This window comes from Grus americana, chromosome 9 (genome assembly GCF_028858705.1).
Source record: "Grus americana isolate bGruAme1 chromosome 9, bGruAme1.mat, whole genome shotgun sequence".
Classification (NCBI taxonomy): domain Eukaryota; kingdom Metazoa; phylum Chordata; class Aves; order Gruiformes; family Gruidae; genus Grus; species Grus americana.
Window position 1 is genome coordinate 567,284 of NC_072860.1, and position 25,163 is coordinate 592,446.

The 25,163-nt window shown below is 59.4% G+C and overlaps 2 protein-coding genes across 9 annotated transcripts; both read right to left on the reverse strand.

Annotated features, from left to right (window-relative positions):
* Positions 1–129: 129 nt before the first annotated feature.
* Positions 130–3,757, reverse strand: LRRC3 (leucine rich repeat containing 3). 6 transcript variants are annotated; one of them, XM_054835871.1, is made up of 2 exons: positions 3,045–3,757; positions 130–1,581 (listed from the first exon to the last, which is right to left on the reverse strand). In XM_054835871.1, exon 2 carries the CDS (start codon positions 1,577–1,579, stop codon positions 716–718), a length of 864 nt encoding a protein of 287 aa, XP_054691846.1. In that variant the 5' UTR covers positions 1,580–1,581; positions 3,045–3,757; the 3' UTR covers positions 130–715. The 6 variants fall into 6 exon arrangements, with proteins under 6 accessions (XP_054691846.1, XP_054691843.1, XP_054691841.1 ...); XM_054835868.1 differs by having other exon boundaries at positions 130–1,680; XM_054835866.1 differs by having other exon boundaries at positions 147–1,662.
* A 108-nt stretch (positions 3,758–3,865) lies between these two features.
* Positions 3,866–23,220, reverse strand: TRPM2 (transient receptor potential cation channel subfamily M member 2). Of its 3 annotated transcripts, XM_054835863.1 has the most exons (33): positions 22,903–23,219; positions 21,169–21,435; positions 20,704–20,789; positions 20,061–20,229; positions 19,403–19,583; positions 18,862–19,028; positions 18,258–18,438; positions 17,656–17,717; positions 17,226–17,426; positions 16,709–16,811; positions 16,355–16,476; positions 14,640–14,990; positions 14,089–14,226; positions 13,342–13,471; positions 12,907–13,052; positions 12,637–12,749; positions 12,318–12,531; positions 11,649–11,767; positions 11,196–11,328; positions 10,882–11,053; positions 10,244–10,427; positions 9,785–9,966; positions 9,502–9,634; positions 9,296–9,383; positions 8,578–8,665; positions 8,007–8,158; positions 7,399–7,475; positions 7,207–7,308; positions 6,824–6,910; positions 6,551–6,656; positions 6,042–6,143; positions 5,478–5,594; positions 3,866–5,212 (listed from the first exon to the last, which is right to left on the reverse strand). In XM_054835863.1, the coding sequence occupies exons 2-33, from the start codon at positions 21,361–21,363 to the stop codon at positions 5,087–5,089; spliced, it is 4,527 nt and encodes a 1,508-aa protein (XP_054691838.1). In that variant the 5' UTR covers positions 21,364–21,435; positions 22,903–23,219; the 3' UTR covers positions 3,866–5,086. The 3 variants fall into 3 exon arrangements, with proteins under 3 accessions (XP_054691838.1, XP_054691837.1, XP_054691839.1); XM_054835862.1 differs by having other exon boundaries at positions 12,318–12,749; positions 22,903–23,220; XM_054835864.1 differs by lacking the exon at positions 14,640–14,990.
* Between the last annotated feature and the right edge of the window lie 1,943 nt (positions 23,221–25,163).

Genomic DNA, 25,163 nt, shown 5'->3' on the forward strand with positions numbered 1-25,163 from the left:
GTCGAGCTGGTACATTGAATTTAGGCTTGTCTGCTTTGGGAGAGATTGAATTAGGACAAGCGCAACCCCCTCGAGCACTGCCACCCTCCCTGGACGCCCGGCTCCCAGCGCAGCGCAAACCCTGAGGCCTTTTCCTACGTGCGAGGCTTTATTGAGAAATCCAAGGTTTGGGAGATCACCCCCGGTTGCTGGTGGCAGGCAGAGGCTGCTGAGATGCTGCGCAGGGGGCTGGGGTCGGTGTCCTGCTCTCTGCAAGGCCGGTCCCTCCCTGGAGCCAGGATGGGGTGACCCCGCTGCACAGAGCAACCCACCCCTCCACACCCCAGGGACCTCCTGGCCCCACAGAAGCCCCCACCCTCATCTGTCTCCCCCCCCCCCCGGGCTTGTTCTCTCCAAACTACGTGGACCACGAGCATGTGGCTGGGGCTGCTTTCCCTGCGAGTCCAGCTCTGGCAAGGGAGAAGGGGTTTGGGGGGGGGGGGGGTGGTCCTCCCCGGGAACCTGGGCTCCATAGACAGGTCTGCGTGGGGTGTCCCCAGCATCCCTCCCCCGTGTCGTTTGCTCACGCTCAGTCCAGCATCGCTAGGGAGGGACGAAGTCAGTGGCACTCATTTGCAGGACTGGAGCAAGCACTGGAAAATCCCATAGAGAAGCTTTGAAGCCCATCACGTTGCCGCAGGCTCCCTGCAAAGATGCAGGGCGCCCCAATCCTGCACTACAGGGCGGTGCTGGTGGTCTCTGCATGGCCCTGAGTGCTTGGCAGGGACTTCAGGTAATCCACGTGCTTGCAGGCGTCCTCTCGATTGTGCCGCACATAGCAGATCACGTAGACGATGACCATGGCGAACCAGCCGAACATGGTGATGAACATGGCCACGTCCGTGGTCCTCTGACGCACGCTGCAGAAGTTGACGCCAGCATCCAGGACCTGCAGCAGCGGCTTGCCCACGTACTCCTCCCGTGGGGCCGTGTGGCAGGTGATGTCCTGGACAGAGTCGGGGTCCAGCCGCGCCTCCCACAACACCTCCTGCAAGGCACACTCGCAGTGCCAGGGGTTGTTGGCCAGACGGAGCTTGGCGTTGAGCGCCAGCAAGGCCTCCTTGGGGATGCTGCGGATGCGGTTGCTGGAGAGGTCGAGGGTACGCAGCCCCGCAGCCACCCCTTTGAAAGCCGCCCTGTCTATCTTCTCAATGGCATTCCTGGAGAGATCGAGTTCCTCCAGGTGGGAGAGGTGCCTGAAGGCGTTGCTGGGGATCCTGGTGATGCTGTTAGCGTCCAGCTTGAGGAACACCGCGTCTTTGGGGATGTCCTTGGGGATCTCCTCCAAGTGCCGGGAGCTGCAGAGGACGGCCTTCGCCCCCGCCCGCTCCGTGCACTGGCAGCTCGGGGGGCAGGAGCTGCCCCAGGGGACGCACAGCAGGAGACAGAAGAAAGCCTGGGTGACGCCGGCTGCCGGCGTGGTCTTGAGGGTCATCTTGCACCCGGCCAGCTTGGCATGGCTGCCGGCGATTCCCCGGTGGCTGCGGCAGCTCTTGGGCAGCAGGGTGGCTTCTCTGTGCTCCTGCAAAGCCTCTCCCATGGCTGGAGGAAGGCGGTGGATGGAGGGGATATGACACGGCATTATTTCCTGGAACGCCGCTCACGTCTCATGTGTAACGTGCCCTGGCAAAGTGTGAGAGGCTGGGCTCAGGAGCCCGGAAAACAAGGACAGAATGATACTGGCTACCATCTTTTCCAGGACAGCTTAATTTGGCTTAAGATTAATTATACCTGGACAGAGAGCTGCAGAGATTAAAAATCCTCCCCCCCCGTCCCTTCTCAGCACACACCCCTCCAGGCAGGCAAAGGGTGCTGCAGGATGGGGGTGTCAAGGCCCGGGAGCCTCTGCCCCAGCCTGCTGCCAGTTTCCATGTGGGACGCGGTGATTTGCTGCTGGAGAACAGCAGCAGTAAATTCCTATCGCACCAACCCTGAGTGTTAAAAAAAAGTGATGAGTCAGACTCCCCGGATCATCAGACTGGCTTAATCACCACCAGGTTTTTAAATAACAAGATGTGGAGTTCTTTTGCTTTCTCCATCTGGTCCAAGAGCTGGTACAAGTCACGTTTCCAAGGGTTTTGCCAAAGCAAAACAGGTGAATATGGGTTTTTGGGGGGTTTTTTTGTTGTTTTTTTTTTTTTTTTTTAATAAAAGAGTATGGTTTAATAGCCTGACTCCAGGAGCTGGAGCTTAAGAGAGGAGCCACTGAGTAGCACAGTAAAGGGGATGCTCTGGGGCCCCAAGGGCCACCCCAGCCCTGCTGGGGATGAGGCAGGAGGTGGAGCAGGTGGGCCTTCTTTCCTCTGCCCCTTGGTACTACTCACACCTCTCCTGCTACCATGGTCGGGCTGGGGAGGGGGGGGGAAGAGATCCCCACGGAGGGGAAAGTTGGAGGGTGGGACCATGGCAGCCTTTCACCCAGGAATGAAACAGTCCCTGGTGATCTCATTAGGAGACCATCTGGGCACGAGTCGTTATCCCTCTGGTACCAGCATCCTTCTGATGATGATGGCATCCCCCGGTAACAGCATCCTTTAAGTACCACTATCTCCCAGGTACCCCCCGGGGGATGCTCATACCTGAGGGGTGCTGCCAGTGGACCTGTCCGTGGATCTGCCCCGGGGTGCGGGACTGCACAGTGGACTCTTCCGGGGGGGGGGGGATTAAGTCACGCTGCCCGGGACCCCTCTGGCCCTACAAATGCTGCCGGGGTCTGCCAGCCCAGTCTCTCCGGGGGAAGCAAGGACGCACTTTGCGCCGCTGGCTCCCACCGCCCGCCCCAGCCTGCTCCCGTCCCGGGAGGGGTTCCGGGGGGGGCCGCAGCCGCCCCGGCCCGCCACCCCAGCCGGACCCCGGCGTCTGCGGGGGTGATGCCCAGCCCCGACCCGCTCCCGTGCCCCGGACCCGCCCGGCCGAGAGGCCTTGGGGAGCCGGGGCCCCGCCGGGCTCCGCGCAGCAGAACCGCCCCCCCGTGTCCCCCCCCCGCCGCCCGGGGGGTCCCTTACCGGCTCGGCCGGGGGCGGCTCCGCTCCGCTTCGGTTCGGCTGCAGCTGCGGCTGCGGTGCGCGGAGGTTCGGCCGCGATCGGGCCCCGGTGCCGGCCCCGGGCGAAGCGCCGTCCCCACCTGTTGCTGCGGCTGCTCCCGCCGGGGCCCCCGGGACGGGCGGTCCCTGCCTCGGTGGCACCGGGCGGGGCGGGGGCGGTGCGGGGCGGGGGGGGTCCCCGGTGGCTGCACGGAGTGTGTGTGTGGGGGGGGTCCGGGCAAGGAGAGGCCGGAGCGGGGCGGTGGGGACACGGGGGCAGCGCAGCCACGGGTGCTGCGGGCGAGCGGCCGCGTGGAGCCCTTTTGTGCTGTGATTGAGTGATGCTGATCAGGTTTCGGCAATTCTTCTTAGGCTGTGGATGCTGCTGGCCGGTTCAGGGCTGCGGGTCTCGAAGGTTTATCGGCCGCTGTAAGGCACGATCGCCTCTCCCCAGCCGTGCCCCAGGCCTGGACCTCCCTGCGCCTGCGCTGGCTCCCGGCAGAGCACGGTGATGGGAGACCACGAGCAGACATGGAGCTGGCCAAGAGCAATGGGAGAAGGTACTGTGCCACCGCCTTGGCACGCAGCTCGCTTCCCAGCAGTTCCTCACATTGACTCCAAACGTGTCAAGTCATCTCTGCAGCCAGCACCGGGGGGGTGAGTCTGCGAGCAAAGTGAGTTTGTGCAACAAGATTGGGGGTGGGAACGCTCAAACTGGGCTTATGCTGGAGCTGTGCTCCAAGCAGGGCCTCCAGGAATGGCCCCTGATTAAACAGCCACAACAGACCATGAGCCATTAGTTATTTAATACATGGTTTATTGAGCTGGGTTGACTAAATCACCAGTCTGACAACCCCCTCCACAAGCCCCAGTGCATCACTGGTGAAACTGCAGTTGTGCTGTGGTGGGCACCAGTGTGGGAAGAACAGCCCTGGCTGGCCAGTGTCTGATCCACTCGGAGAGGGTGGGGGAACCGAAATCCCTCCCGGAGCAGTCCCAGGCATGATAGGCCACCGTGGGGCTGATCTAGGCTATTGAGAAATGTCTCCACTGTGCCTTGTACTCCCCACGGCAGGCAACAGAAAAGGTGAGTGAAGAGAGCAGAGATGTCTGGGATGGACACACTGATGTCCTCTCTCCTGTCCTTACCTGCCCAAGGGACCACAGAGTGTGGATCGCCTGGGTCCCAGCAAGCGGCCCCTTCCCATCCATGTGCGCAAGGGGATGGGGGCAGGCAGGGGACATTTAGCTGGTGCCTTGGCTCAGGCAGAAAGAAGAGTTCAAGGTGGTGCTCAGCATACCAGCAGGATCACGTAACAGTATGGGACATGAGGGATGGACCTGTGCAGAGCTATGAAACCATAGGTATATAAGCCAAGAGCTGCTCACACCTTCAGAAGTGCTGGATCACAGCTCAGGACCATGTTGTTGGGTCTGAGGCAACCGGAGATATGGGGACAGCTGCCACAGGAGCGGCTCGTAGGGCAGTCAGGAGCTTTAGGTGCAGAAGACCCCAAGCCCTCTCCAGACCAGTCCTCTGGGAGCTGTGGCGGTGGAGCTGTTGGGGCGCAGGGCAGGAGCAGGGGAGTAGAGGTGCCCGATGGACAGCCTGGGTGGTGGGGTAGCCAGGGCTGGCAAGTCCCCAGGGCCCACACCAAAGCAAAGAGCAGGTGGGAGCTGCGAGAAGGAACACCTTGCAGGAACAGCCCTGTGGCTCTGCTTGGCCCAAGCCCCAGGCTAGTGCTGTGGCTGATGTGGAAGCACCGAGAGACAAGCTGGGGCCGAGTGTGGTGGCTCAGGTGACCGGGATGCTGCGTAGGCACTGCCCAGGCAGCCCCTGCCTCCTGCTGCTGGGGAGGGGACAGTTTTCCTCCCAGAGACCTGCAATGTACATTCACAGAGGCAACCAAAGTACCTAGACTCCAGTAGCTGCCCGTGGTCTCACAGGTGAGCTGTGGTAGAGCTGCAGGTCCCAACCAGAACCTGCTCCGGGACAGCAAGAGCCCTGGCCTGTGCTTGAGGACTCAGTAGTAGGCGCCAAGGAGGGTTGAGGCCTTGTGCAGGAGCTCCTTGTGGTTGGCGTGCAGAGGGATCCTCTTGTCTAGCACCTGCCAGCGGATGCACAGCTCCGGGTCGCAGCCCTGGAGGAACTGGAAGAGGACCAGAGACATCACATATATGCTGCTGACGAGGGCTGTGCCAGCCATGCTCAGCAGCACCTCCAGTCCCCAGACTCCTGCCCTTTCTTTTTGGGGACCCCGGTGCTGTGCCACCCCATGTTCATCCCCATGTTCTTCCTCCACTGCATGCAGCTGGAGAAGCACTCTGCTGATGAGGGTGAGATCTGGGTCTGGAGATCTGGGTCCCCTGCCCTGATAGCCAGGTCAGGGAGCTGCAGAGGCGAGGGGCCCGTACCGAATTCAGCCGCTTCATCTCCACATCATTCTGGTTGTCAAAGTGCACGCTGACGGCGACTGTCTCCACCCAGGCGTTATCTGTGTTGCGGGGGTCGTCAAGGTACCCCTTGTGTATCTGCACACGGTGAAGGAGTGCCACGTGAGCAGAGCCCTCGCCACCTCTCTGCAGGCACCGAGAGGCCCCGGAGGTGGTGGGGCATCGCCCCTCAACTCCTCGGCCCTGCTGGAGACCAGCCCCTGCTCCCACTGCCGCTGGAGCCAAGGAGAGCAACCGCAGCCATGGAGAGCAACCCAGACCGGTGTGTGCAGCCCACCGTGGGGGTCTTGGGGCTGCCACCCGGACCCTGCACGGTGCGAGGCCGTTATGTGTCCCCACCTCCCCTGGTGGGAGCAGTGGCCAATGCGTGATGCACCCCGTCCCCGTACCACCATGATGTCCGCGTGTCCCTGCACTGTGCCGATGTCCCCATGTGCCTGTACCGCCGTGACACCCGCGTGCCCCTGTACCACCATGACACCCACGTGCCCCTGTGCCAGGGTGATGCCTCTGCGTGCCCCCCACCTCAGTGCCTTGTTTCAACAAGTTCTGGAACTGGGGCCAGAACTCCCGGCGCAGGATCCACTTGAGCTTCAGAGGCAGCATTTCACCCGGCTCCAGTGACCCCTGTACCAAAGCAGATGTCAGCCCTAGGGCCTGCCATCAGCCCAGCCACCCTTGCTGCCACCAGCCTGGCCGTCAGGCAGTTGCCACCATAGCAGAAGATGCCACAAGCTCTGGTGGGGGGAGCAAGCAGCGGTGGTGTCTCCCTCCCTCCCACTCTGCCAGAAGTCCTCAGCTGTGCCCAAGCATGGGTCTGAATTTGCCTGGTTCAATGTCTGGACCTCTCTGACAAAGGATGCTATGCTTATGTCACGATGGATGCTCTGCGGGAGGGGCAGAGGTACCCCCTTGGACCAGGCTGTGATAGCCACCTGTGTTTCTCCCTTTTCCACAGGGCACCCGGCCATCGGGCTGGGCCAGCCCCATCTCCCCAGACCCTCCTGCGCCAGTTGGCTTCCACCTGCTCTTACCCCAGGCAGAGCCCAGACATCCGACAGTGGGTACTGGGCTACCAAGACTTCCAGCATCTTCTTCAGAGTCTTCCTTATGATGGACCCATCCAAATTCCTCCTCCAGCTGTGAGAGAGGCCCCTGTCATGCCGCAGCTGGGCTCAGCACCCCCTGCCCAGCAGTGGTTGAACGGGCAGCGGTGGGTTTTGCCAGGTCCCAGTCTCTCCGAGATGACTTCGTGCCCCCTTTTCCATTCCCAGAGCAGGGACACCTCCCTGTCCCCATGCACTCACCGGGTCACGATGGGGTGCAGGGCATGGTTGGGCCCAAAGCAGTGCAGCCTCCCGCGGCCTCGCAGCCCCGTCCTGCCCATGGGGTTCCTGGCAGGGAGAGCGTGAGCGGGCTGGGATGGTGCCGGGCTCCCTCTGCGCTCCCCGTCCCTGTACCTCTTCCCCAAATTTCTCACTACTGCAATGCACCTCTCCTGGGGTGCTGGGGATTTTTTGAGTGGGGGGACAGCCCTGAGGACAATGCATGCCATTATCCCTGCCCCACTATCAGCCGTAGGGAAGCGGGAAGGGGATGGATGCACCCAGCCCCCCTGGATTCTCCGTCTCCCTGGTGCTTTGCCTGCCCAGCTCCCACAGCCCGTCCGACCCATGGCGAATGCACTCACAGTGGCAGCCCATCCTGCACAGCGTAGAGGCCGTGGAAGCTCTGCCGGTCGATCAGCCCGTCCATGGTGTTGTAGTTGATCTTCAGGAGAGACTCCAAGGAGCTGGGGGGCAGGAGGCAGCCCGGCAGGGACGGCTGGCTGTGCCACCCAGGGGAAGGGACAGAGGAGCGGGGAGCCATGGGGGACACTCACGGGCTGAACGGGTCCTGCATGGCCACGTCCTTGTGGTCGGCCGAGTAGGCGGGAGGGTCGTAGAGCGGGAAGTCCACCTGGAGAGCACGTGGCTATGTCAGGCCCCCCTTGTGTCCCTGCTCTGGGGGCAGGCAGGGGCTGGGACCCCCAGGGACACTTTCTGCCCCAGTCCCTTCCTCTGCATGGCTCTTGGCATCATTCCCCAAGGCACGCCGGGCTCCGGGCCCTGCTCGGGGGCTGAGCTCAGGGTCTCAGCCAGAGGGCTGGTGCCTCTCACTCATGCCCGCGTGGAAGCCAGTGCCAGATCCTGTCCCTGACCCTGAGCCAGCCCTGATTCAGGAAATGCGGATGTGAGTGTTCGTCCCCTCTGTCTCCCAGCCGAGCATCCCCAAGCATCCCTGGCACTGCGGATCCCAGCAGGAACAATGCCCGTTCACCTCTCCTTGTCCCTGGAAGGGCCTTGGAGCAGCTGCTCCAGGAAGCCACTTGTCCCAGGGCTGGGAAACACAGCAGCTCCCAAGTGCAACATGGGTGGGATGATGGGTCTGTTCCTCTTCTCACCCCACGGTCCCCCTCCCAGCCCTGCTGCCCAGGGTCACAGCTCCTACCTCCCAGGGCACCTTCTCATCCGGCACAGGGAAGCGGCGGGTGTGAGACCCCGGGTACAGGAGGTTTCGAGCAAGCACGTGGTATGACTGCTGGCTCTCCTCGGGTTTCCCCTCCAGGTCAACCTCTTTCATCTCCGAGGCTTTGCTGGAGCCTGCGAGGCAGACACAGACAGCGAAGCCCCACAAAGCAGGGTGCTGAGTCCAGTGCTGTGGACTGTGGCTCTGCTGAGGGGGCTGGCTGGGTCTCTCCATGGGGATGCTGGTATCCCCTGGGGGCCTGGCCCCCGGCATCCCTTCCAGCAGGCCCCGGAGGAACGCCCCCGGGGATGCCACACTGCAAAGCCTCAGCCGTGGGCTCCAGGAAGGGCTCTGGAGTGGAGGGTGGGAATGGCTGCAGAAGGGGCTGGACGGCCTCGCAGAGCCCCCAAACCCCCCAGACCCTCTGCCTCTACCTTGCTGCTTAACAGAGAGGTGCGAGGGGCTGCTCAGCTCTGGTCCGCAGCCCCGCGGGTGCCAGCGCAGGGCTCCGGGTTTCCCCGGTGCTGCTGGGGTGGAGACGGGCTCTGCTTACCCACAGGTGGCATGTCCTCGCCTGAGCCGAAGCCGTTGCCCTGCAGCGCCTGCATTATCCACCTCAGGGCCTGGGCGCTCTGATGCACCTGCGTGGGACAGGAGAGGGTCAGCTCCCCCGGATCCCCGCTGCCCCCCGCGCTCCCTTGCTCGAGTGCTGCAGGACACGGCCCCGGCAGAAGCACTGCTGCCCCTGGCTCCTGGCAGCGATCCTTGCTGTGCCCTGATGCTCGGCTTGGGAACCGCCTCCAGGGAAAAACAGTTTTTTCCAAAGCAGGTGGAAATGGAAGTGGAAACAGCAAGCCATGCTGCGGCCGTCTCAGAGGGGAGATGCCAGGGCCCGGTCCGGCTCCCCGGGCACCCCACTGCTCGTGCAGGCTGTGGAACAGCTTCACGGGGAGGGAGCAGGGAGTGCCCCACCTCCAGAAGGTCTGGAGGGTCCTCTCAGGCCAAGGAGAAGAGCTGGGTCAGATCTAACTGCTCGGGTGATCAGTGGAGGCAGGGGCTCATCCCACCACTTCCCACCTTCATCCTGTTCACGGTGGAGTCAAACAGAACATTTCCCATAAACCTTTTCCTCTCGGATGCTATTGTTTTGGGAAGGAAACTCAAACTGTTTGGAGGGGCATTGATTCAGATGGGCTTTCTCTTGTGCTTCAGTTGACTCAGCCCCTGGAAAACTCCACCTTTCTTAGGTAGTTTCTCAGCTTTTGCCTCACCTGCTCTTCCAGAGAGACCAATCTCTGCTCCACCAGCCCTGTCCTCTTCACCCGGTCCAAGTCCAGCAGCTCTGCCAGTACATCAACCCTGGAGGGACAGCGCAGAGAGAAACCCCCTCAGCAGCCACCCCTGTACTAATCCCAACTCTTCCCTGCCCAGGACACTGGAGGACAGAAGGATGTCCCTGTCTCGGGAGTGCTGGTACCTCTGTGCAATATCTCGGATCTTCTGCTCTGTGTTCTGCTTCTCCTTGCACTGCTGGTGCTGCAGGTAGTTCTCCTTCAGATACATCTCCCAAGAAAGGAGGGCAGCTTCTTCATTCTTCTCCAGCTTCTCTTCTGCCAGAGGAAGGGGACAGTAGTGCTGTCAGGTCCCTGGGCATCCCAAACCCCAGTACCACAGCCCAGACACCAAGCCTCGTGCCTTGGTGCATGGTGCTGTGCCCCGGGGAGGGGGCAAAGGGCAGGAGGGATGATGCTGGTCCTCACTGAGCTGTTTGTGGCGTGTGGCCGGCCTGCGGAGCAAGCCTCGCCGGACCAGGATCTGCAGGTGGTTGAGGAGGATGAAGGGTGGAGGGGCGGGTGGGCGGCCGTGGTATTCCTCGATCAGGTCGTGACGCTGGAACTTCCAGATCTGGTCCGTGTGCTCCTGGACCTGCTGGAAGGTGTAGCTGGGGCAGAGCCCAGGTGTCAGCCGTGCCATGGGGATGAAGAGGCACATCATGTCTGTGTGGTGCCCCAGCTCCTGCCCGTCTCCCCGATCAGCCCTGGCCTGCACCCCCTACTTCCACCAGATCTATAACCCCCCCAGAAAAGCACCCCTGTGCTCTGGTCAGCATGTGCCCCAGGACCCTCCTTGTGCTTTCTCAGTGTGCGGGGCCGTGGCCAAGCCCGCAAGCAAAGCCAGCTCGACTCACTGTCAGGACCACAGGGCCAGGTCAAACTCACTTGAACATGGCGATGAGGAGGTTGAGGAGGAGGATGTTGGTGAAGAGCAGGTACAGGCACAGTAAGATGACCGTCAGCCACTCTGGGAAGATGGGTTTCTTGTTGTCCTCGTTTGTCTCTGGGCACTTGGGCTTGTATGGGTCGGTCCCATTGGGGCTGCACTGGTCAATGTTGAAGTTGACCCCTGCAAGAGAGCATGGCGTGACTCTGCTGCGGCCAAACCTCGCGGTGTCTCAGGGAGCAAATTGTGCTCTCTGAAAGCAGACAGCATCAAGGGAGCTTAGCACCGGGCAGGGATTTGACCTCGATCTGCATCATCCCAGGTGCTCTGCTCCCTGCTACCAGCTTTGCAGCTGTGGCACTGAGCTGGATTGGCTCGTGCCTTTGCTAGTGTGCTCTCTTGAACACGGGCAGTCCCTGGGTTTGCATTGGTGGCAACTCTCCCAACGTGCTCCATCCCCTCGCCCTGCCATTGCTCCCTCTTGGCCTTACGTTGTGCTTGCAGAGGAGCCCAGTGCAGGACCTCCACGGGCCAACACGGCAGGAGCTAGTCAGACTGCGGCAGGAGCTTGGTACCCTCAGCCTTGTCACAGCCACCCTGCTCATGCAACGCACTGTCACAGGCCAGCGCCCCTTACCGTCGATGTAGGAGGGAATCTGCCCGAAGATGGTCAGGTAGGAGTGGTAGACCACGCCACGGAAAAGCCACTCCACACGTTCCTCATTGTGGATCAGGATGGCCTGCTTGGCGACCCCAAAGGACACCACCCACACTGCTAGCAGGAAGAGGAAGAAGAAGACATCCTTCAACTGCAAAGACAGAGGGGAAGCAAAATCGTGTCCTGGAGCAAAGCCCACTCCAGGGTAGGATGACATGGGTGGCACATCCATCCCATGCAGGCACCCGGCTGCTCCAGCTGATCACCCTGGCAGGATGGAGGGGAGCTCTCACCATGCGCTTCACTATGATGATCTTGGGCCCCAGCGTTTTACTGACGGTGAAAATGTGCATCAGACGCAGGCAGAAAATGATAAAAGCCAGTGACAGTATGATGCGTCCGGGATATAAAGTTGACGGGATCAGCCTGGGCACAGAAGAGAGGAAAGGAAACATCTCAGTGCCACCAGTGTGGGGTTTTTTTTCTGATCTCACAGCATTACGTTTCTGCAATGTCAGTGAGCTTCTCCAGAGTGCTGGGTGAGAGTTGCGGCACGAAAAACCTCTCTCCTAAAAGCAGCAGTAAATGGGTCAGAATTAATCACACGACCACAAAAAAATCTTCATTGGCCTTTGGAAGAAGAAATTGCAATTAAAAAAAAACCCGCACAATTCTCACGCTAGTTTGGTAGCCTACAGCTGCGGCCGGAGCCGGTGTGCTGCCAGGCAAGAGGCTCTGCAACTCACCTGCAAGTCAGCCCTGTGATAAAGACCAGGATGGCGCAGATATCCAACTTGTTCCAGAAGTCCTTGAAGTAGAGGGAAGCCATTTTCACAATGCCAAACCCATCTGGATCATACAACAGCTGTTGGGAGCAGAAGAGGGGTTGGTATTTCAGTGAAAGCCTTGTGAGATACTCGTGTGCCTTGTGAAGGCACCGCACAGACCTGCCTGGCCATCACTGGACCCTCTTGCTCACCCAAAGTTAACCTGAGCCTACAGGGTTTTCTACAGGGGCGTGGAAGGAGCATGGGGAGAGATAGCTGAGACATGGTGCAGAAAGGCACTGCGATGTTGAAGCGAAAGTGGAAAGAAATCAAATGTCAAGCAAAGCCTGGAAATGCTTCTGGGAATGAATGCCCAAGGAAGGAGGTGTTCCCTCCACCTCCTGACATTTTCTACTCAAAACAGCATGTCTTTCTGCAAGTACCCGGGGCCGGGCCAGACACAGCCAAGGAGACTCTCTGGCCTCAGAGACAGGGGGATCAGGCAGTCCCTCATGCTGGGACCTCTCTGAAGGGACAGTGACTGAGAAGCAGCATGGGGACATGAGCTAGACAGGACCTTCCAGGAGCACCCAGAGGGGTGTCTCTCCCTCCTCTCACCTCCCAGCCTCTGCTCTGCCTGCCCCGTACCTGGCGGGTCTCCTCGCACACCAGGGAGAAGAGCCAGAAGTAGATGAGGTACTCCCACCAGGACGGCAACGGTTGGAAGTCAACCATCAGGACATAGGCGAAGAGCAGGAGGAAGGTGAAGTAAGAGAGGATGTTCATGTGGAAGATGACGACAGGTGCTGTGAAGAAGGCTCGGAGGCGCGTCAGGCAGCCCACGGGCTGCAGCCTCTTCTCCCTGCGGGGAGCAGGGGTGGAAGCAGGGATCAGCTGCCCAGGGAGATGCCATAGCAGCTTCTCCCAGCCAGGCTTGGTGGACGCATGCCCCGGCTGCAAGCAGTACCTGAAGGTGATGAGGCTGGTGTAGAGAAGTGGGAAGAACAGCATGCACGCGATCACCCGCCAAAGCCCGTTGTCCACACACATCTTCCCCCACCAGACTTTGGTTAGAAAGGCCTGTGAGGAGGGAGGAAGAGGAGCACTGGCTGCAGAAGCTCCCCCCGTCAGAGTGGGGCTGCAGGGCAGAGCTCCACCGCTGCCAACAGGGAGCCCTGGATCTGGGGCAGGGGACACTTGGGCACTTCCCCTCCAAGCACCACTGATGGGAACCCACCTGGACACCCCCATGGGACACAAAATTCATGTTCTTGGCCTCCAATGCCAACTGAAGACAGGTTGTCTTCCCCCAGGCCTCAGAGACGCGGGTGAGGAGCTTCTGGGCTCTCTCTTCGTCCTTGCGGTAGCAGTCTGTGAACACGCCTGGCCAGGCAGGGACCAGGGAGACAAGGCTGAGCTCCAGGGCCAGCTTGGTGCTTGGCAAGGCGCCCACAGAGTCACCCTTTGCAGCAGGAACCGGACATCGCACCACCTCTGTGCTCCCACCACCACCCGGGCACAGCCCTCGCAGCACCACCACCCTGACCGTGACGAGGGGACCCTCGTTCGGCACCACCACCACCTCCATCACCCCCAGACACCTCCTGGGCAAAGCTAGCCAGCCCTGCAGGGCGCGAGAGCAGTTCTGGGTTGCTGGTCCCCTCCCGCTCACCGATCGCCTTGTGCTCGAACTGCTCGGCCAGGGCCAGCATGTCATCAGTGGTGTCGGTGTCTTCCTCCTCCTTGGCAAGCTCCTTCAGGATTTTGCTGCAGGCCAGCGCGGCCGCCATGCAGTCCTGGCTCTGGAGCAGAAGAGGCCAGAGAGAGCGTGGGGCTCTGTGCCCTACCCTGCAAGTCCCAGCAGTCCTGCCAAGCCCTCCATGGCTCCCACGGGAGGGAAGGAGGGTATCCCAAGGGGACCGGGGCTGAGCTGTGCTCCCCTCTGGGTGTGGGGCAGCAGGTAACCCAGTGCCACCAGGAACCCGGGGACAACCCTGCTCTCATCATGGGAAGCCTTGGGTGACAGGATGGTGTGACTCCACGGCTCTGCACGGCACGGTCACCACACCGCCAGCTACACTGCCTCTTGCCTGGGGATGCTGCTTATGGGTGGAAGCCTTCTCTACCCCAGCTGCCGTGCCCCGTGTCCTGCCTGCGGTGTGCTGAGCCCTCACACTTCTGGCCCAGCACATCACCTCTGCCCACAGCCCACGTTTTGGCTGGGAAGGGAGGGATCTGGCATCATGGTGTGTGTCTGGGGATGGACATCACGTGTCCACAGGCTCGCTAGCTGGCTTGCATTTGGCTGGGGGTCAGGCTCGCCTGATGCCCCAGATGCCAGCAGGTGTCATCTCTCCTCTTGGGGCTGGGCGGTTCGGCTCCATCTGAGCCTCTTGGCTGGGACCGACAGCTGTGATACCTGGGCCCAGATGATTTCTGCCAGCTCCTTGCAGTTCTGGACCACAGCCCAGATAAGCAGGTCGCGGACTGGGTCCATGGTGAAGGTGACTCGGCCGGCAGAGCGCTTGTAGAGGGACCGGAGACTTGACCCCTGAACCTGCAAGGTGTGCAGACAGCAGACAGCCCCTCAGCACAAAGCCACCCCCGAACCCCGGCTGCCCGCCTCCACCACCCATAGAAAGATCTTTGCTGCAGACAGCGGGGTGGCCAAGACTCGACTCATCCTGGAGACGGCAGTTTTTCTAGGGCCAGGACCATCCTGCCCAGTGCACCCACCCCACTGGGTGCCCACCTGAGTCGCGCAGCAGCGTGTCGCTGCGAGCATAGGAGGGAGGGAGTCGCACCTTGAATGTGGGGCAGATGATGTGGGCAGGGCTTTAAGGGGCTTTAAGTGGGATAATTGAGCAGGCAAGAGGACAGAGACCCAGCTGCAACCTCCAGGGTGGTTTCCTGAGCCAGCGTCCCCCTCCCTAATGCAACCCTGCCACCACGTAACCTGGAGATGCGTACATTCAGCTTGATGTGCGGGACGGGGACGGAGAGCCGGGGCCGCTCTGTGTGCTTGGGCTTGGGGTAGAGAGGCTGTGTGGAGCAGCCCAGGAGCTCCCGCAGCACCTGGGAGACATGGTGCAGTTGGATTCTTGGCATTTTGGAGCCAGCTGCATGCTCTCTCTCCTCCAGCAGGACCTTCTGTAACTTGCTGTGGAACAGGCAGGATGGTGCCATGTTGTCGTAGAGGTAAACCAGGGTGTCCCAGGTGACAAAGTCCTTGAGACGCACTCCCTGCTCCAGAAACAGCTTCACAAACTCTGGCTTGTTGGAGATCAGGGCAGCTGCCATCACGGGGTGGAGATCTGTGGGCTGGCAGGCCAGAGGCAGAGGTGAGGGTCTCCAGGACCCCAGAGCAGCACCCCACCATGCTCCTCACTCAGATGGGGGGAAGATTTTATCCCTGAGCACGCAAAGAGCTTCTGGGTGTGAGAGAGCAGCTGGCAGGCACTGGGACTTGTGGGACGTCCCCCAGAGACACACTTCTGGGTTCATATGCCCTCTCCCCTGGCAGCGAAACCCTCTGCTCCCTTGGATGCTGGGTGGAGGGATGGGTTGGGGTAAAGAGTAGACCCTCTTTCCCCAGCTCATGGGGATGCACCATACAAATGAACCTCACGGGCTTGTCCCCCGTGCACAACTCTTCAGCTGAAGGATTGCGGTGCTGCCAGCTGGATCTCAGCCCCGGGGAGACTGGCTGCTCCCAGTGCTCGCCCTGGTCAGCCGTTGCGGGGTTTTCCTTTCCAAGGCAACCTTGACATGTGCTCAGAAGTGAAAGCAAGGCCCGTGGGTAAGGGGGTGGGTGTTTGTCCTGGCAGGAAGGTACCTGCTGACTTTCCACCACAGCTTGGTTTCGACCTCAGCGTTTCATACCAGCCACAGCGGTCTCAGCACCTGTAACAGCCCTGGCCTGCATCAGCTAATCCGAGACCCTGCCTCGTCCTGCCTTCCCAACAGAGGTGTGGATCTTGTTCAGGATGTGCATTTTCACACCATCAAATATTTTCTCTTCAGGATCCTGGTTCCCACCGGCTCTTCCCAGTTCCACAAAAGCTATGTGAGCTGGGGGAACCCAAGCTGTTGAACAAAATAGGAAAATCCCTTCCAAGTCCCACAGACCCAGCGGAAACGGCAGAAACCCCCGCTCAGCTTCCACTTCTTAACAGCTGGATCAGGCGTGGGATGGCAGAGTTGGGTCGTGCTGCTCCCAGCCCCACTCTGCAGTAAAGTTTGAGCAGGGACGCACCAGGCTGGGCGAGATGAGTTTAGAGATGAGTTGCCATTTGACAAGGTGGCATGAGCAGCGACCACAGGGCAGAGCTGGCAAGAGGTATTTTGGCTCTAGGTTGCTGGATTGTCTTTAAAAGACAATCGGTTTTGAACAAAATACCAATCGATCACCTTTGTAAACAATTATAAGCCAAATAGGACCTTTGCAAGCAATGAATTGCAGGGTGTGCTCACTTCTACTTTGGGTGTGTGAGCACACTTTTGAAAGACAGGACAGATTAAGAGCCCCTGACAATGTGGTGGGAGTTCAGGGTCCAGGAGAAATGCCCTCAAAAAATCTCCGTAGGCACAGCCAAGGTGAACGGTGCCTTCAGTATCTACAGTCCTCAAGTGGGACCTGACCAGCTGTAAGCCTGACCAGACAAGCAGCACAGGTACTCCCTTACCTTCCACTCGTGGTCGTCCGTGAAGATCTCACTCCGAGCAATGTCCACTCTGTTCCAGGCCACAGCTAACTTGAGCTGGTGGTCCCAGTTCTCATGACCAAAGTGGTCCTGGTTTCGGGATGCTGCATGTGAAGTGCATGTGTTAGAACAGAGGATCATTTACGCAGTGAGAAGATACCACCTGGAAGACCCCTTGAAGGCTTGTCCCTTTGGGAGAAACATCTCTCCCCAATCAGCTCAGCATCACAAGGTTTGGGGACCCCTTTGGTGACCCCATAAGTCAAGCAGCTGCAGGAGGTGACTTGCGTCCCATTCATCTTGCCCCATCCTCCCAAGCAGGTCCCCACCCCTCACCTTTGAACAGGGCCTGGAGGATGGCCACATCCACGTCCTGCTGGCCATATTTGCCCTCTCTGAAAATGGTCAGGAGCTGCCGGCTCCGCACTATGTCTTGGATCTACAAGGAGAGCCATGAGCAAGAAATCAGCAGCAGCATCTCCTCCCCGCCGCTTCCTGCAGCCCCCTGTCCTGTGTGGGGCAATTCCTTGCTCCCTTCAGGTTGCCTGCAGATCTCCCATGCTGTGTCTCCTAGCCCAGCTGGTTGGTCCCAGATGGTACCTCTCTGCCAAAGGGAGCAGGTAGTGGAGGAGCAGAGCTCGAGCCCTTGGGGTGCCCACCAGGACAATGCTGAGCATGGCTGGGGGGAGATAGATGGATGGATGGATGGATGGATGGATGGATGGATGGATGGTGGAAGACAGGCCTTAAACTTCACGCTGGAAGCCTTGCTGCTCATTGGCAAGGACCACTGGGGACCCCTTTGATCTCCACAAGCTCAGCTAGAGGAGCTGTCTGCCTGTAAGAGGCTCACCTTCTTGGTCCACTCCACCAGCTTGCCCTCAGTGAAGTGCTCATAGGTGTCGTGGAAGAACATGCTCAGCTTCTTCTGGATCAAGGCAATGGTTATCTTGGGCACAGGCAGGCTGGCCACCTGTGCGATGACATCAGCCACACGCCCAGACCCTTCCACAATCACACAGGGGGTCCCGTTGGTGATGGCATTGTAGATGGTCTGTAACAGAGCAAGGAGGCTGGTCCTAACCCCACCCAGAGGCCAGCAGACCCTCTCTGAGCCCAAGACCCACACCGCTGCTCCGCAGCACTCCCACCCGGCTGCATTTCAGGTAGCATGGCACCACGGTGGCACCGACACCGGAGAGCAGCTCCGCGGGCAAGGAGCTTCCCCCTCCCACCATCGCCCCTCTCAGCTCTGCTGGGAGCGGGCAGGAGCAGTTCCTTACGTCAAGTGTCCCGGGGCCTCCTTCCAGCACCACACACACGATGGGGATCTTGATGGCCACGCCTGTGGGGAAGCAGAGCCCAGGGTCACCTCCCTGTGGGGCAGCCCCCCATGCAGCTGAATGGGGTCCCCTCTGAGCGGTGGGGTGTGAAAGGCAAGGGGGGAGCACTGCCCCTGACATGCTGGGCTCCAGGAGAGAGGGAAGACAATCTCCTGGCAGTTGTGCTGCTGGAGCATGTGTGCGCATGTGTTAGAATAGAAGACCATTTGCACAGGAAGAAGACACCGCCTGGAAGCCCCCTTGGAAGTCTTGCCCTTTGGGAGAAACGACTGTCCCTGACCAGCTCAGCATCACAAGGTTTGGGAACCCCCTTGGTCATCCCATAAGTCGAGCAGCTGGCAGAGAAAGACTTTAATTTGTGTCACTGAGGAACCAGGTTCCCCATTTATCATGATAACCCTCTCAAACCCCTTGCCTGGATCCTCCAGGGAAGCCACAGCCTCCCCTCTCACCGGAGGCCAGTATGGGCACCCCTTACCCACTGATGACCCATCCCGCCTTGTGCCCTCCCCTGCCTCAGGCCTGGCTATGTGTTGCGTTACCTCCTTTCACCTTGGTCTGCTCTGAAATGAACTTCTCCAGTCTGGTCCTCAGGGGGATTTCCACCCCGTACCTCCCGTGGGTCCCATCGTCCACCAGGATGAAGTGGGAGTGGTTGCTGTCCAGGCATGACAGGCTGCCTTGGTTCTCCTCATCCAGTATGTACTCAGCTGGAAATCCACCCTGTAAGGTGCAGGAGGAGAGACGCTGGGAGAAGCCTGGCAGGGCTGCAGAGGAGCACCAGATGCCCAAAGCAACCAGCATGTGGGACAAGAACTGGCCAGCATGTGAGGACAGTCTGGCCAAGCAGCTGTCCCAGCCCTCCCTGCAGTCCTCACGTCAGCCTTGCCCCATGCTCCTCTGTCTCTGCTCCAGGTCCTCCCAGGACAAGCTCAGCACCCACGCAACACACTGGGTAGGGTAGAGGGGCTTCTCAGCAAACATCAACCCGGGACCATCGCTTCTTCTGGTGCGGCTGGGTTTTACCAGGGCTGCCAGGCACCGGCACATCTCGAAGCACCCGTTCCCACCACGGTCCTTGGCAGAACATCCCCGGCAGTCCAGGCATAGGCAAAGCAAATGCATCTCCAACTTTGCCTGGCTCACCATGGGGCAGATGAGGCTCTCCCGGTTGTACACGGTCCCCCAGGTGGCTATGCCAATGGTGACAATCTCGCCCTCCTTGTGGCTGCAGCTCAGGATGAAGTCTCGCACTGCCTCTCCCACCTGTTTCATCACACCAGCATGGGACCCCCCTGTGATGATCCAGGCCCCTGGAGGTCAGAGAGGGGCTTGGGAAGGGAGAGGCACTGCTCACAGCAATCTCCTAGCATCCCCTGTAAGGCTGCAGGAACACCTGGTCCTCAGAGATGCTCCATCCCCCAGAAGATGTCTTCCCTGCCCACTACATCAAGCCCTGGCAGCACAGGAGATGCCTTCTTCAGCACAGCGCTGCATCTCTCAGTCCAGCCTGTTTGCAGCGATTGAGCATGGACAGTCCATCCCTGGTGATGGTAGTCCAGATAGGGAACTACAGGCCTCCTGGGCCAGCTCGGCATCTCCACAGCATCCAAATAATCACTGAACATGGCCAGACGACAGACTCCCCTCCCACTGCAATCGCAGGGAGACCCTCTGCATCTCTTACCAGTGGTCTGGGCCACTTTGACTAGCCCTTGCCGGAAGATGTTCTTCAGCCTTGGCTTCATGATGAAGTTTTTGGCTCCCCCGGTGACTGAGATGAGCAGGTTGGGTGGATCGAGGCCCCAGTGCTGTGTCATGAGGTGGTAGATGACCCGTGGAGGGGTATCCGAGGAGACACGCACGTACTGTGAAAAAGGGAGCATACACATGTTTTGGGTAAAACCAACGTGGTCAGGGTAACAGGGCACCTCCACTACAATTTCTGCTGTCCCAGCGAAGAACCAGGGGCTTCCCACGCCACTTCCTGCCAGAGTCTTGTTGCTGCTGCCCCAGGTCTTTGTGCATGACCCCGTTCCCATTCGCTTCCCTGGGACCAAGCATTCCCAAGACGAACTTAAGGACGAGGACAGAGAACAGCCACTCCTTGAAGCGTGGGCCTTAGAGCATGAAGATCAGTCTCATGGTTTCAGAAGGGGACTAGGCACAGGGCTGGGAGAGAGGAGGGGTCCTGTCCCACCCCCTCTCCTCCACTTGGTCAGCATTGCCTTTGGGGCATCTCCACGCTTTCCTAACCTCCTCTCACTCAGGAGGGAAATACTCGCATTTCATCTGCCACGGCAAGACCTGAACACTGTGCACGACAGACAGGAAAACCAGATCACCTTCCCCATCTTCTGTCCCAGGCCTGTGAAGTGGATATCGCCGAAGGCATCCGTTGGCATTTCCTGGATGTGCCTGCTGGGGTCCCATTCCTTCCCCAGGAAGATGGGAGGTTTGGCAGCATCTTCCAGGTGCTGTTCCCTGAGGTAGCCGCACTCGCACATGATCCGCCTGAAACACACACCGCCAACTTTGCCGAGACCAAGCTAAACCCAGACGGCAAAGCCCAGCCGGGCCACCTGCCTCAGCCCAGTGTTCATGAAGAACACCACAGGCACTGGCATCTCCCACCCAGCTCAGAACTTGTGCAGAAACAAAGGCATTGTTTGGGGGAAAATTTAGCAAAAAAATTGGTATTTCCACCTTTAGAGGTTTAGGGCAGAAATATTAAGGCTGCTCTGGATGAAGTAGGGATGGAAATGACTGCATGCGAAAGCATCGGGAAGGTTCCTCACTGGGACACGGGATATCTGCCACGCAGTGACACACAGCAGGGTGAAGAACCAGTCAAAAAGGAATTTGTGAATCCCCTCGACACCAGCTCCCTTGACAGAAAGGTGGGATTTTTCTGGTGCTGTAGCTTTGTCACTAAACTCTCCTGCTGCTTTCCTGGCAGGGGAGGGGAATGAGGGACGTCTGACTCACCCAGAATCTGATGTCTGGGAGCTTTCAACAAAGTAGGTGCACACTTTCTTCCGGATGTTTTCAGGAATCCACGAGATGAGATTTTCCTGAGGGAGCAGGAAAAGCAGCAAGGGGTCAGGGTTTCTGCAAGGGGTCAGGGTTTCTGCAAAGGGCCAGAAGTTATGCCAAGGGCCAGACACCCCACTGCCTGGAGCACATTTGGGTGCTTTTTTTGATGTGAAGGAAGAGAGCTCCATCGCTGTCTGCAAGGACAAAGCCAAGCGTACTCCAAGGAGAGGAGGTATGAATGCTGGACAGGAACCACAGATGTTTGAGGTTTTCTGTATGTCCCTAAAACTGAAGTGATCTGTTATTAATGCTCCCCCGAGCCCAAGATTCCCCACAGATGTGTCACCAGATAACTCATTAACGCTCTTCTGTCATGTGTGGCCAACCGCCCCGTCTCCCAGCACCTCCTGAACTTGCCTTTTCATTGCTGCCGGTGGGGAAATGTGCCTTCCGCCTGCTCTTCGAGATGCTGCTACTGCTCTGCTGGAGGTTGGGGACCACCTCGAAGTCGCTCATCTTCCTGGGGTGCGTGGCGGGGTCGTCTGCTCTCTCAGGGCACACCTTGTTCAGTTCAGAGGGGAGCACCTTGGTGTGCCGGCCACGCGTGGCCATGGCTGCTGAGTCTTGCCCCGCTTGGCCTCTTCTCTCCTGTTCCTAGGCTGGGAGGTCCCGAACATCTCCATCCTGAGTGCAGCAGAGAAGAAGGACACCCATGGACTTAAAGCACTGGAGCGTCCTGTCCATCATTCCCTGGGTGGAGAGATGTCCACGGGAAACCCGCCGGACCCTTGCTGTGGTCCCGACACAGGGGCCACGTGGGTGGTGAACCAGCCTCAGCATGCACCATGCTTCTCCGGGCAGCCTCTCAGCCTCCGAAAACTGACCCTGCCGCGCTCTGCCCACCAGCACAGCTGCTGGCCTGCCTGCTCTGCTGCCTGTCTGTCTGCCTGCTCCGCTGCCTGTTCGTCTGCCTGCTCCGTTGCCTGGCCGTCCACCAGCCTGCAGCTCTCCTTGCTCGCTCTCTGCCGCAGGCAGCTGGGACATTTCTGGCAGCAGGCAGAGCAGAAACCAGGTCTCTTGTGTGAGCAGCCCAAGCATGGCCCTGCATGGAGAATCTGTGTCACCATGCCGGCTGCAGGGATGGGGCACTCCTCCGCTGGGGGGGGTCTCGTGCCCCCTGCAAAGGTCCTCTAAGAGCCCAGAGGTAAACCCGAGGTGCACGCCGGCATGCTGCACAGCAGGGGCTGCAAAACTCCTGAGCCCTCCCAAACACTCGCAGCCCTCATTGCGGAGCTGCTGAGACCGGAGAGCTGCTGAAGCAAAGATGGAAAAGCTCCTGGGTGTCTCCAGAGCCCAAAGGGGAATGGTGACCTCTCAAGGAGCGGTGATTAGGTAATGGAGGAAGCGCAGCACGCAGGTACGGTGCTGGCGAAGCTGTGGGGACGGCATGCCTGGGTTTAAGGAGGATTTTGGCTGCCTTTCTGCATCACACCCAAGGGTGGGGGGCCCTTATGGGGGACAAGGAGCGGTGGAGCAAAATCATGGCTCCCGCTGTATTTCCTTCATGGCTCCTTTCCCCAGCTCAGCGCTGCTGCAAGCAGGACCCGTGGGCCTTTTTGTCAGCCCCCCCTCCCTGGCTGCCTCCGGGAAGCATGCAGCCCCTCCAACCTTAGGAGCCAGATTTTGGCAGGCTGGCTTTCTGCAGCAGCACAACCCAGGACAGATCTAATTGCTTGAGCAAGAGCTGTCTAAATAAGGTCAAATGCACCCTTAATTCTTATTCCCAGCCCCACCTTGAGTGGACAGGCCGGTGGGGGTTTGGGGCATGGCCGCAAGCAGCTTGTAAGCCCATGCAGGAAGGATCCTCCACAGGCATCCTGGAGTGAACAGCCGTGCTGATAAACCACCCGGAATATCTGTCCTTAAGGGCTCCGGGGCCAAGGGCAGAGCCTCTGCTCCCTCCCCACCCCCTCCCCGGCTTGGCACCCCCTGGCAGCCTGTCCCAGAGGTTGGGGCACCTCTCGGCTGCACAGGGCGCGCACAGCACCCATCGGGTGCAAAGCCCTGACCGCGGGCGCTGAGCACTGCCTAGGGACCGTGCCCACCCCCCTGCCCCTCCACCGGCACGGCGGTCAACGAGGCTGCCTGTACCTTCCTCCCCGCAGCATCCTCCGGCCGCATCACCAGCTCCTCTGCTCCATGCCAGTCACAGGGATTCAGTGCCGTGTCCCTCTCCTCCAGCGGGTCATTTTGTCACTGGAGACACAGACGACGAGCAGAGCATAGGGCAGAGCCGCCTGCGAGCTGCCTGCAGAGAGGAGGAGATGGCAGAGCGGCTGGCAGCCTCCCAACAAATCAGGCTGCGGAAGCGGTCCCTGCTGAGAAGCTGCAGCGCCCAGGCAAGCCCCGAGTTCGCTCGAGCGGCTGAGTCATGCTCCCCGCTGCCCGCAGCGGCGATTTCCACCCGCAGCCTCCAAGCGCACAGCCTCCCGCTGCAGTCGGCCCCACGCGAGGTGAGACACCATCACCTGAGCCCCTCTTGGCAGATGTTGGGAGCAGGGGATGCTCAGGGGATGGCGGGGCCGTGGGACACGGATGCTGTCAGAAAGGAGCGGCAGCCCGGCGGCTCTGATGGAGGCTCGGGTGTGTCGCAGGTTTGGCAAGTGTGATGAAAAAAAATCCCTTCCCTAAATATCAGTTTCCATCAGTCTTCACGGTATGGAAGTATATTAACTTTATTTTTATATATTAATTATACACTGTGAGGTGATGAGGTAGTGGAATTTTACTGGAGACTTTGGTATTGTTTGTGCTGAAGTAAAACAAACGAAAGGACAGCCCGGCCCTGGAAAGAAGGACTTCGCTTCTGGGAAGCTTAGAGCGGTCTGTGAAGGATAAGGGATACCCCAGTCGGCCCAGGTAACGCCAGCATCCCAGCCCCGCTGACACGTCCTTGAAACCCTCCCGGCATCGCCTGCTGTCACCGACCAGTAACTCCAGCAAGACTGACGCCAGGGGCGCCTGGATCGATAGACGAGCGGCAAGAACGCTGCAGAAATAGAGCGGGTTTGCAAAGTTTCGTTGTGATTAGCAACCGGTAGCGTGGGCGTTAGCGATTAGTCTGATCGTGTTGTACCTGACCGTCTGAAGGGTATAAGGACCCTGTATAAAACCACATTCGGTTGCCCCAATTTGGCTTGGACCCCTCACGCGCATGAATAAATATTTACCCTTGTAATTCCACGCTTCGCATCCCAGCCTCCCGCCTCGGTCAGCGCAGGCCAGCTGTGAATCTTCATACCACAAGCCCCCGGTGAGGAACGTCCCTGTCACACCACGGGCACTACACGCCCTTCGGCTGGTGCGTCCCACCTCCCCGTTTCAGGTGCTCTCCTCCTCCCGTTATGCTCGGTGCCCTAAACGAACCAGCTTCTCCCCTGGATTTGCAGCCACTTAACTTGCATCTGCCACAGAATTCGCTTAACAAACGCAGCATTCATCTTGCTCGGGGAACGTGCTAAGCAGCAGCGCCAGGCCAGGAAGGCAGCCGAGGCAGTGGGTGCTGCAGCAGATTTGGCCAGTGGTGGTTCAGCAGCAGGTATGCCAGGCAGCCAGGGCCACTGCGGCTCGGAGCGAGCTGAGGGTCCTGCAGTGCTGGGCCGCAGCCATCCCCGATGGCTTTCGCTGTAGAACATCACGGGGCAGCATGGGGAGAGAGCCGGGAAGAGAGATGTCGCTGGTTCTCAGACCAGTCTGGGGCTAAAGCCCTGTGCCCCCCTGCACGTTGCGATGGGCTGAGGTGCTGGAGCAACGCGTCGAACAACCAAGTAGGGTCCAAAGGAAAACGCGGTGGTGCAATCGCATCCTTTAGCTCGCTTCCCAGCCGAAGCACGTAAGTTAGCACGGGCCATCTATGCAATGAGTTCTTCTGGTTTCCTTGAACAAGAGCAAACAGCTGAGACATTTTGCTGGAAGAACACATGACACTAATAAAGCAGTAAATAAAATCCATGTGCGATGCTTTGCAGTTCAGTTGTAATTAACTCTGCACTGCCAAAAGAACTGAAGCCAGAACTGCGCATTAATTACTCGTTAATGTGAGTGTTCATCCGCTCTCGGCTGGCTAGCTCTCTGGAGACCGTGGCTTTTATTTCATTTTTGCATATGCCAAAACCACCATGGCCCAGTGGGACCCATGTGGAGCCAGAGTGCTGGGGTGGTTCCCACTGCTCCTAAAAGCTCAGCTAAAACCCAGCAAGGCTGAAAGCAAATCCTGGCAAGTTAACGTCTGTTTGCGACAGCGGGAGGAACAAGGTTAGAGCATGAAGGACTCCGGCCGCTCTCCGGGGGCTGTGCCCGCACACACGTCCCGTGCCCAAGGTCAAATTCAGCCGGATTGATGTTTGTGAACC

Coding starts and splice junctions, on each gene's coding strand:
- LRRC3 (XM_054835868.1), bottom strand. CDS start 1,621: ATGCCGTGTCATATCCCCTCCATCCACCGCCTTCCTCCAGCCATGGGA.
- TRPM2 (XM_054835862.1), bottom strand. CDS start 21,363: ATGGCCACGCGTGGCCGGCACACCAAGGTGCTCCCCTCTGAACTGAAC. Junction 11,054..11,195: donor TCATCATAGTGAAGCGCATG/GTGAGAGCTCCC, acceptor CTGTCTTTGCAG/TTGAAGGATGTCTTCTTCTT. Junction 5,595..6,041: donor TGTTGAAACAAGGCACTGAG/GTGGGGGGCACG, acceptor CACCGTGTGCAG/ATACACAAGGGGTACCTTGA.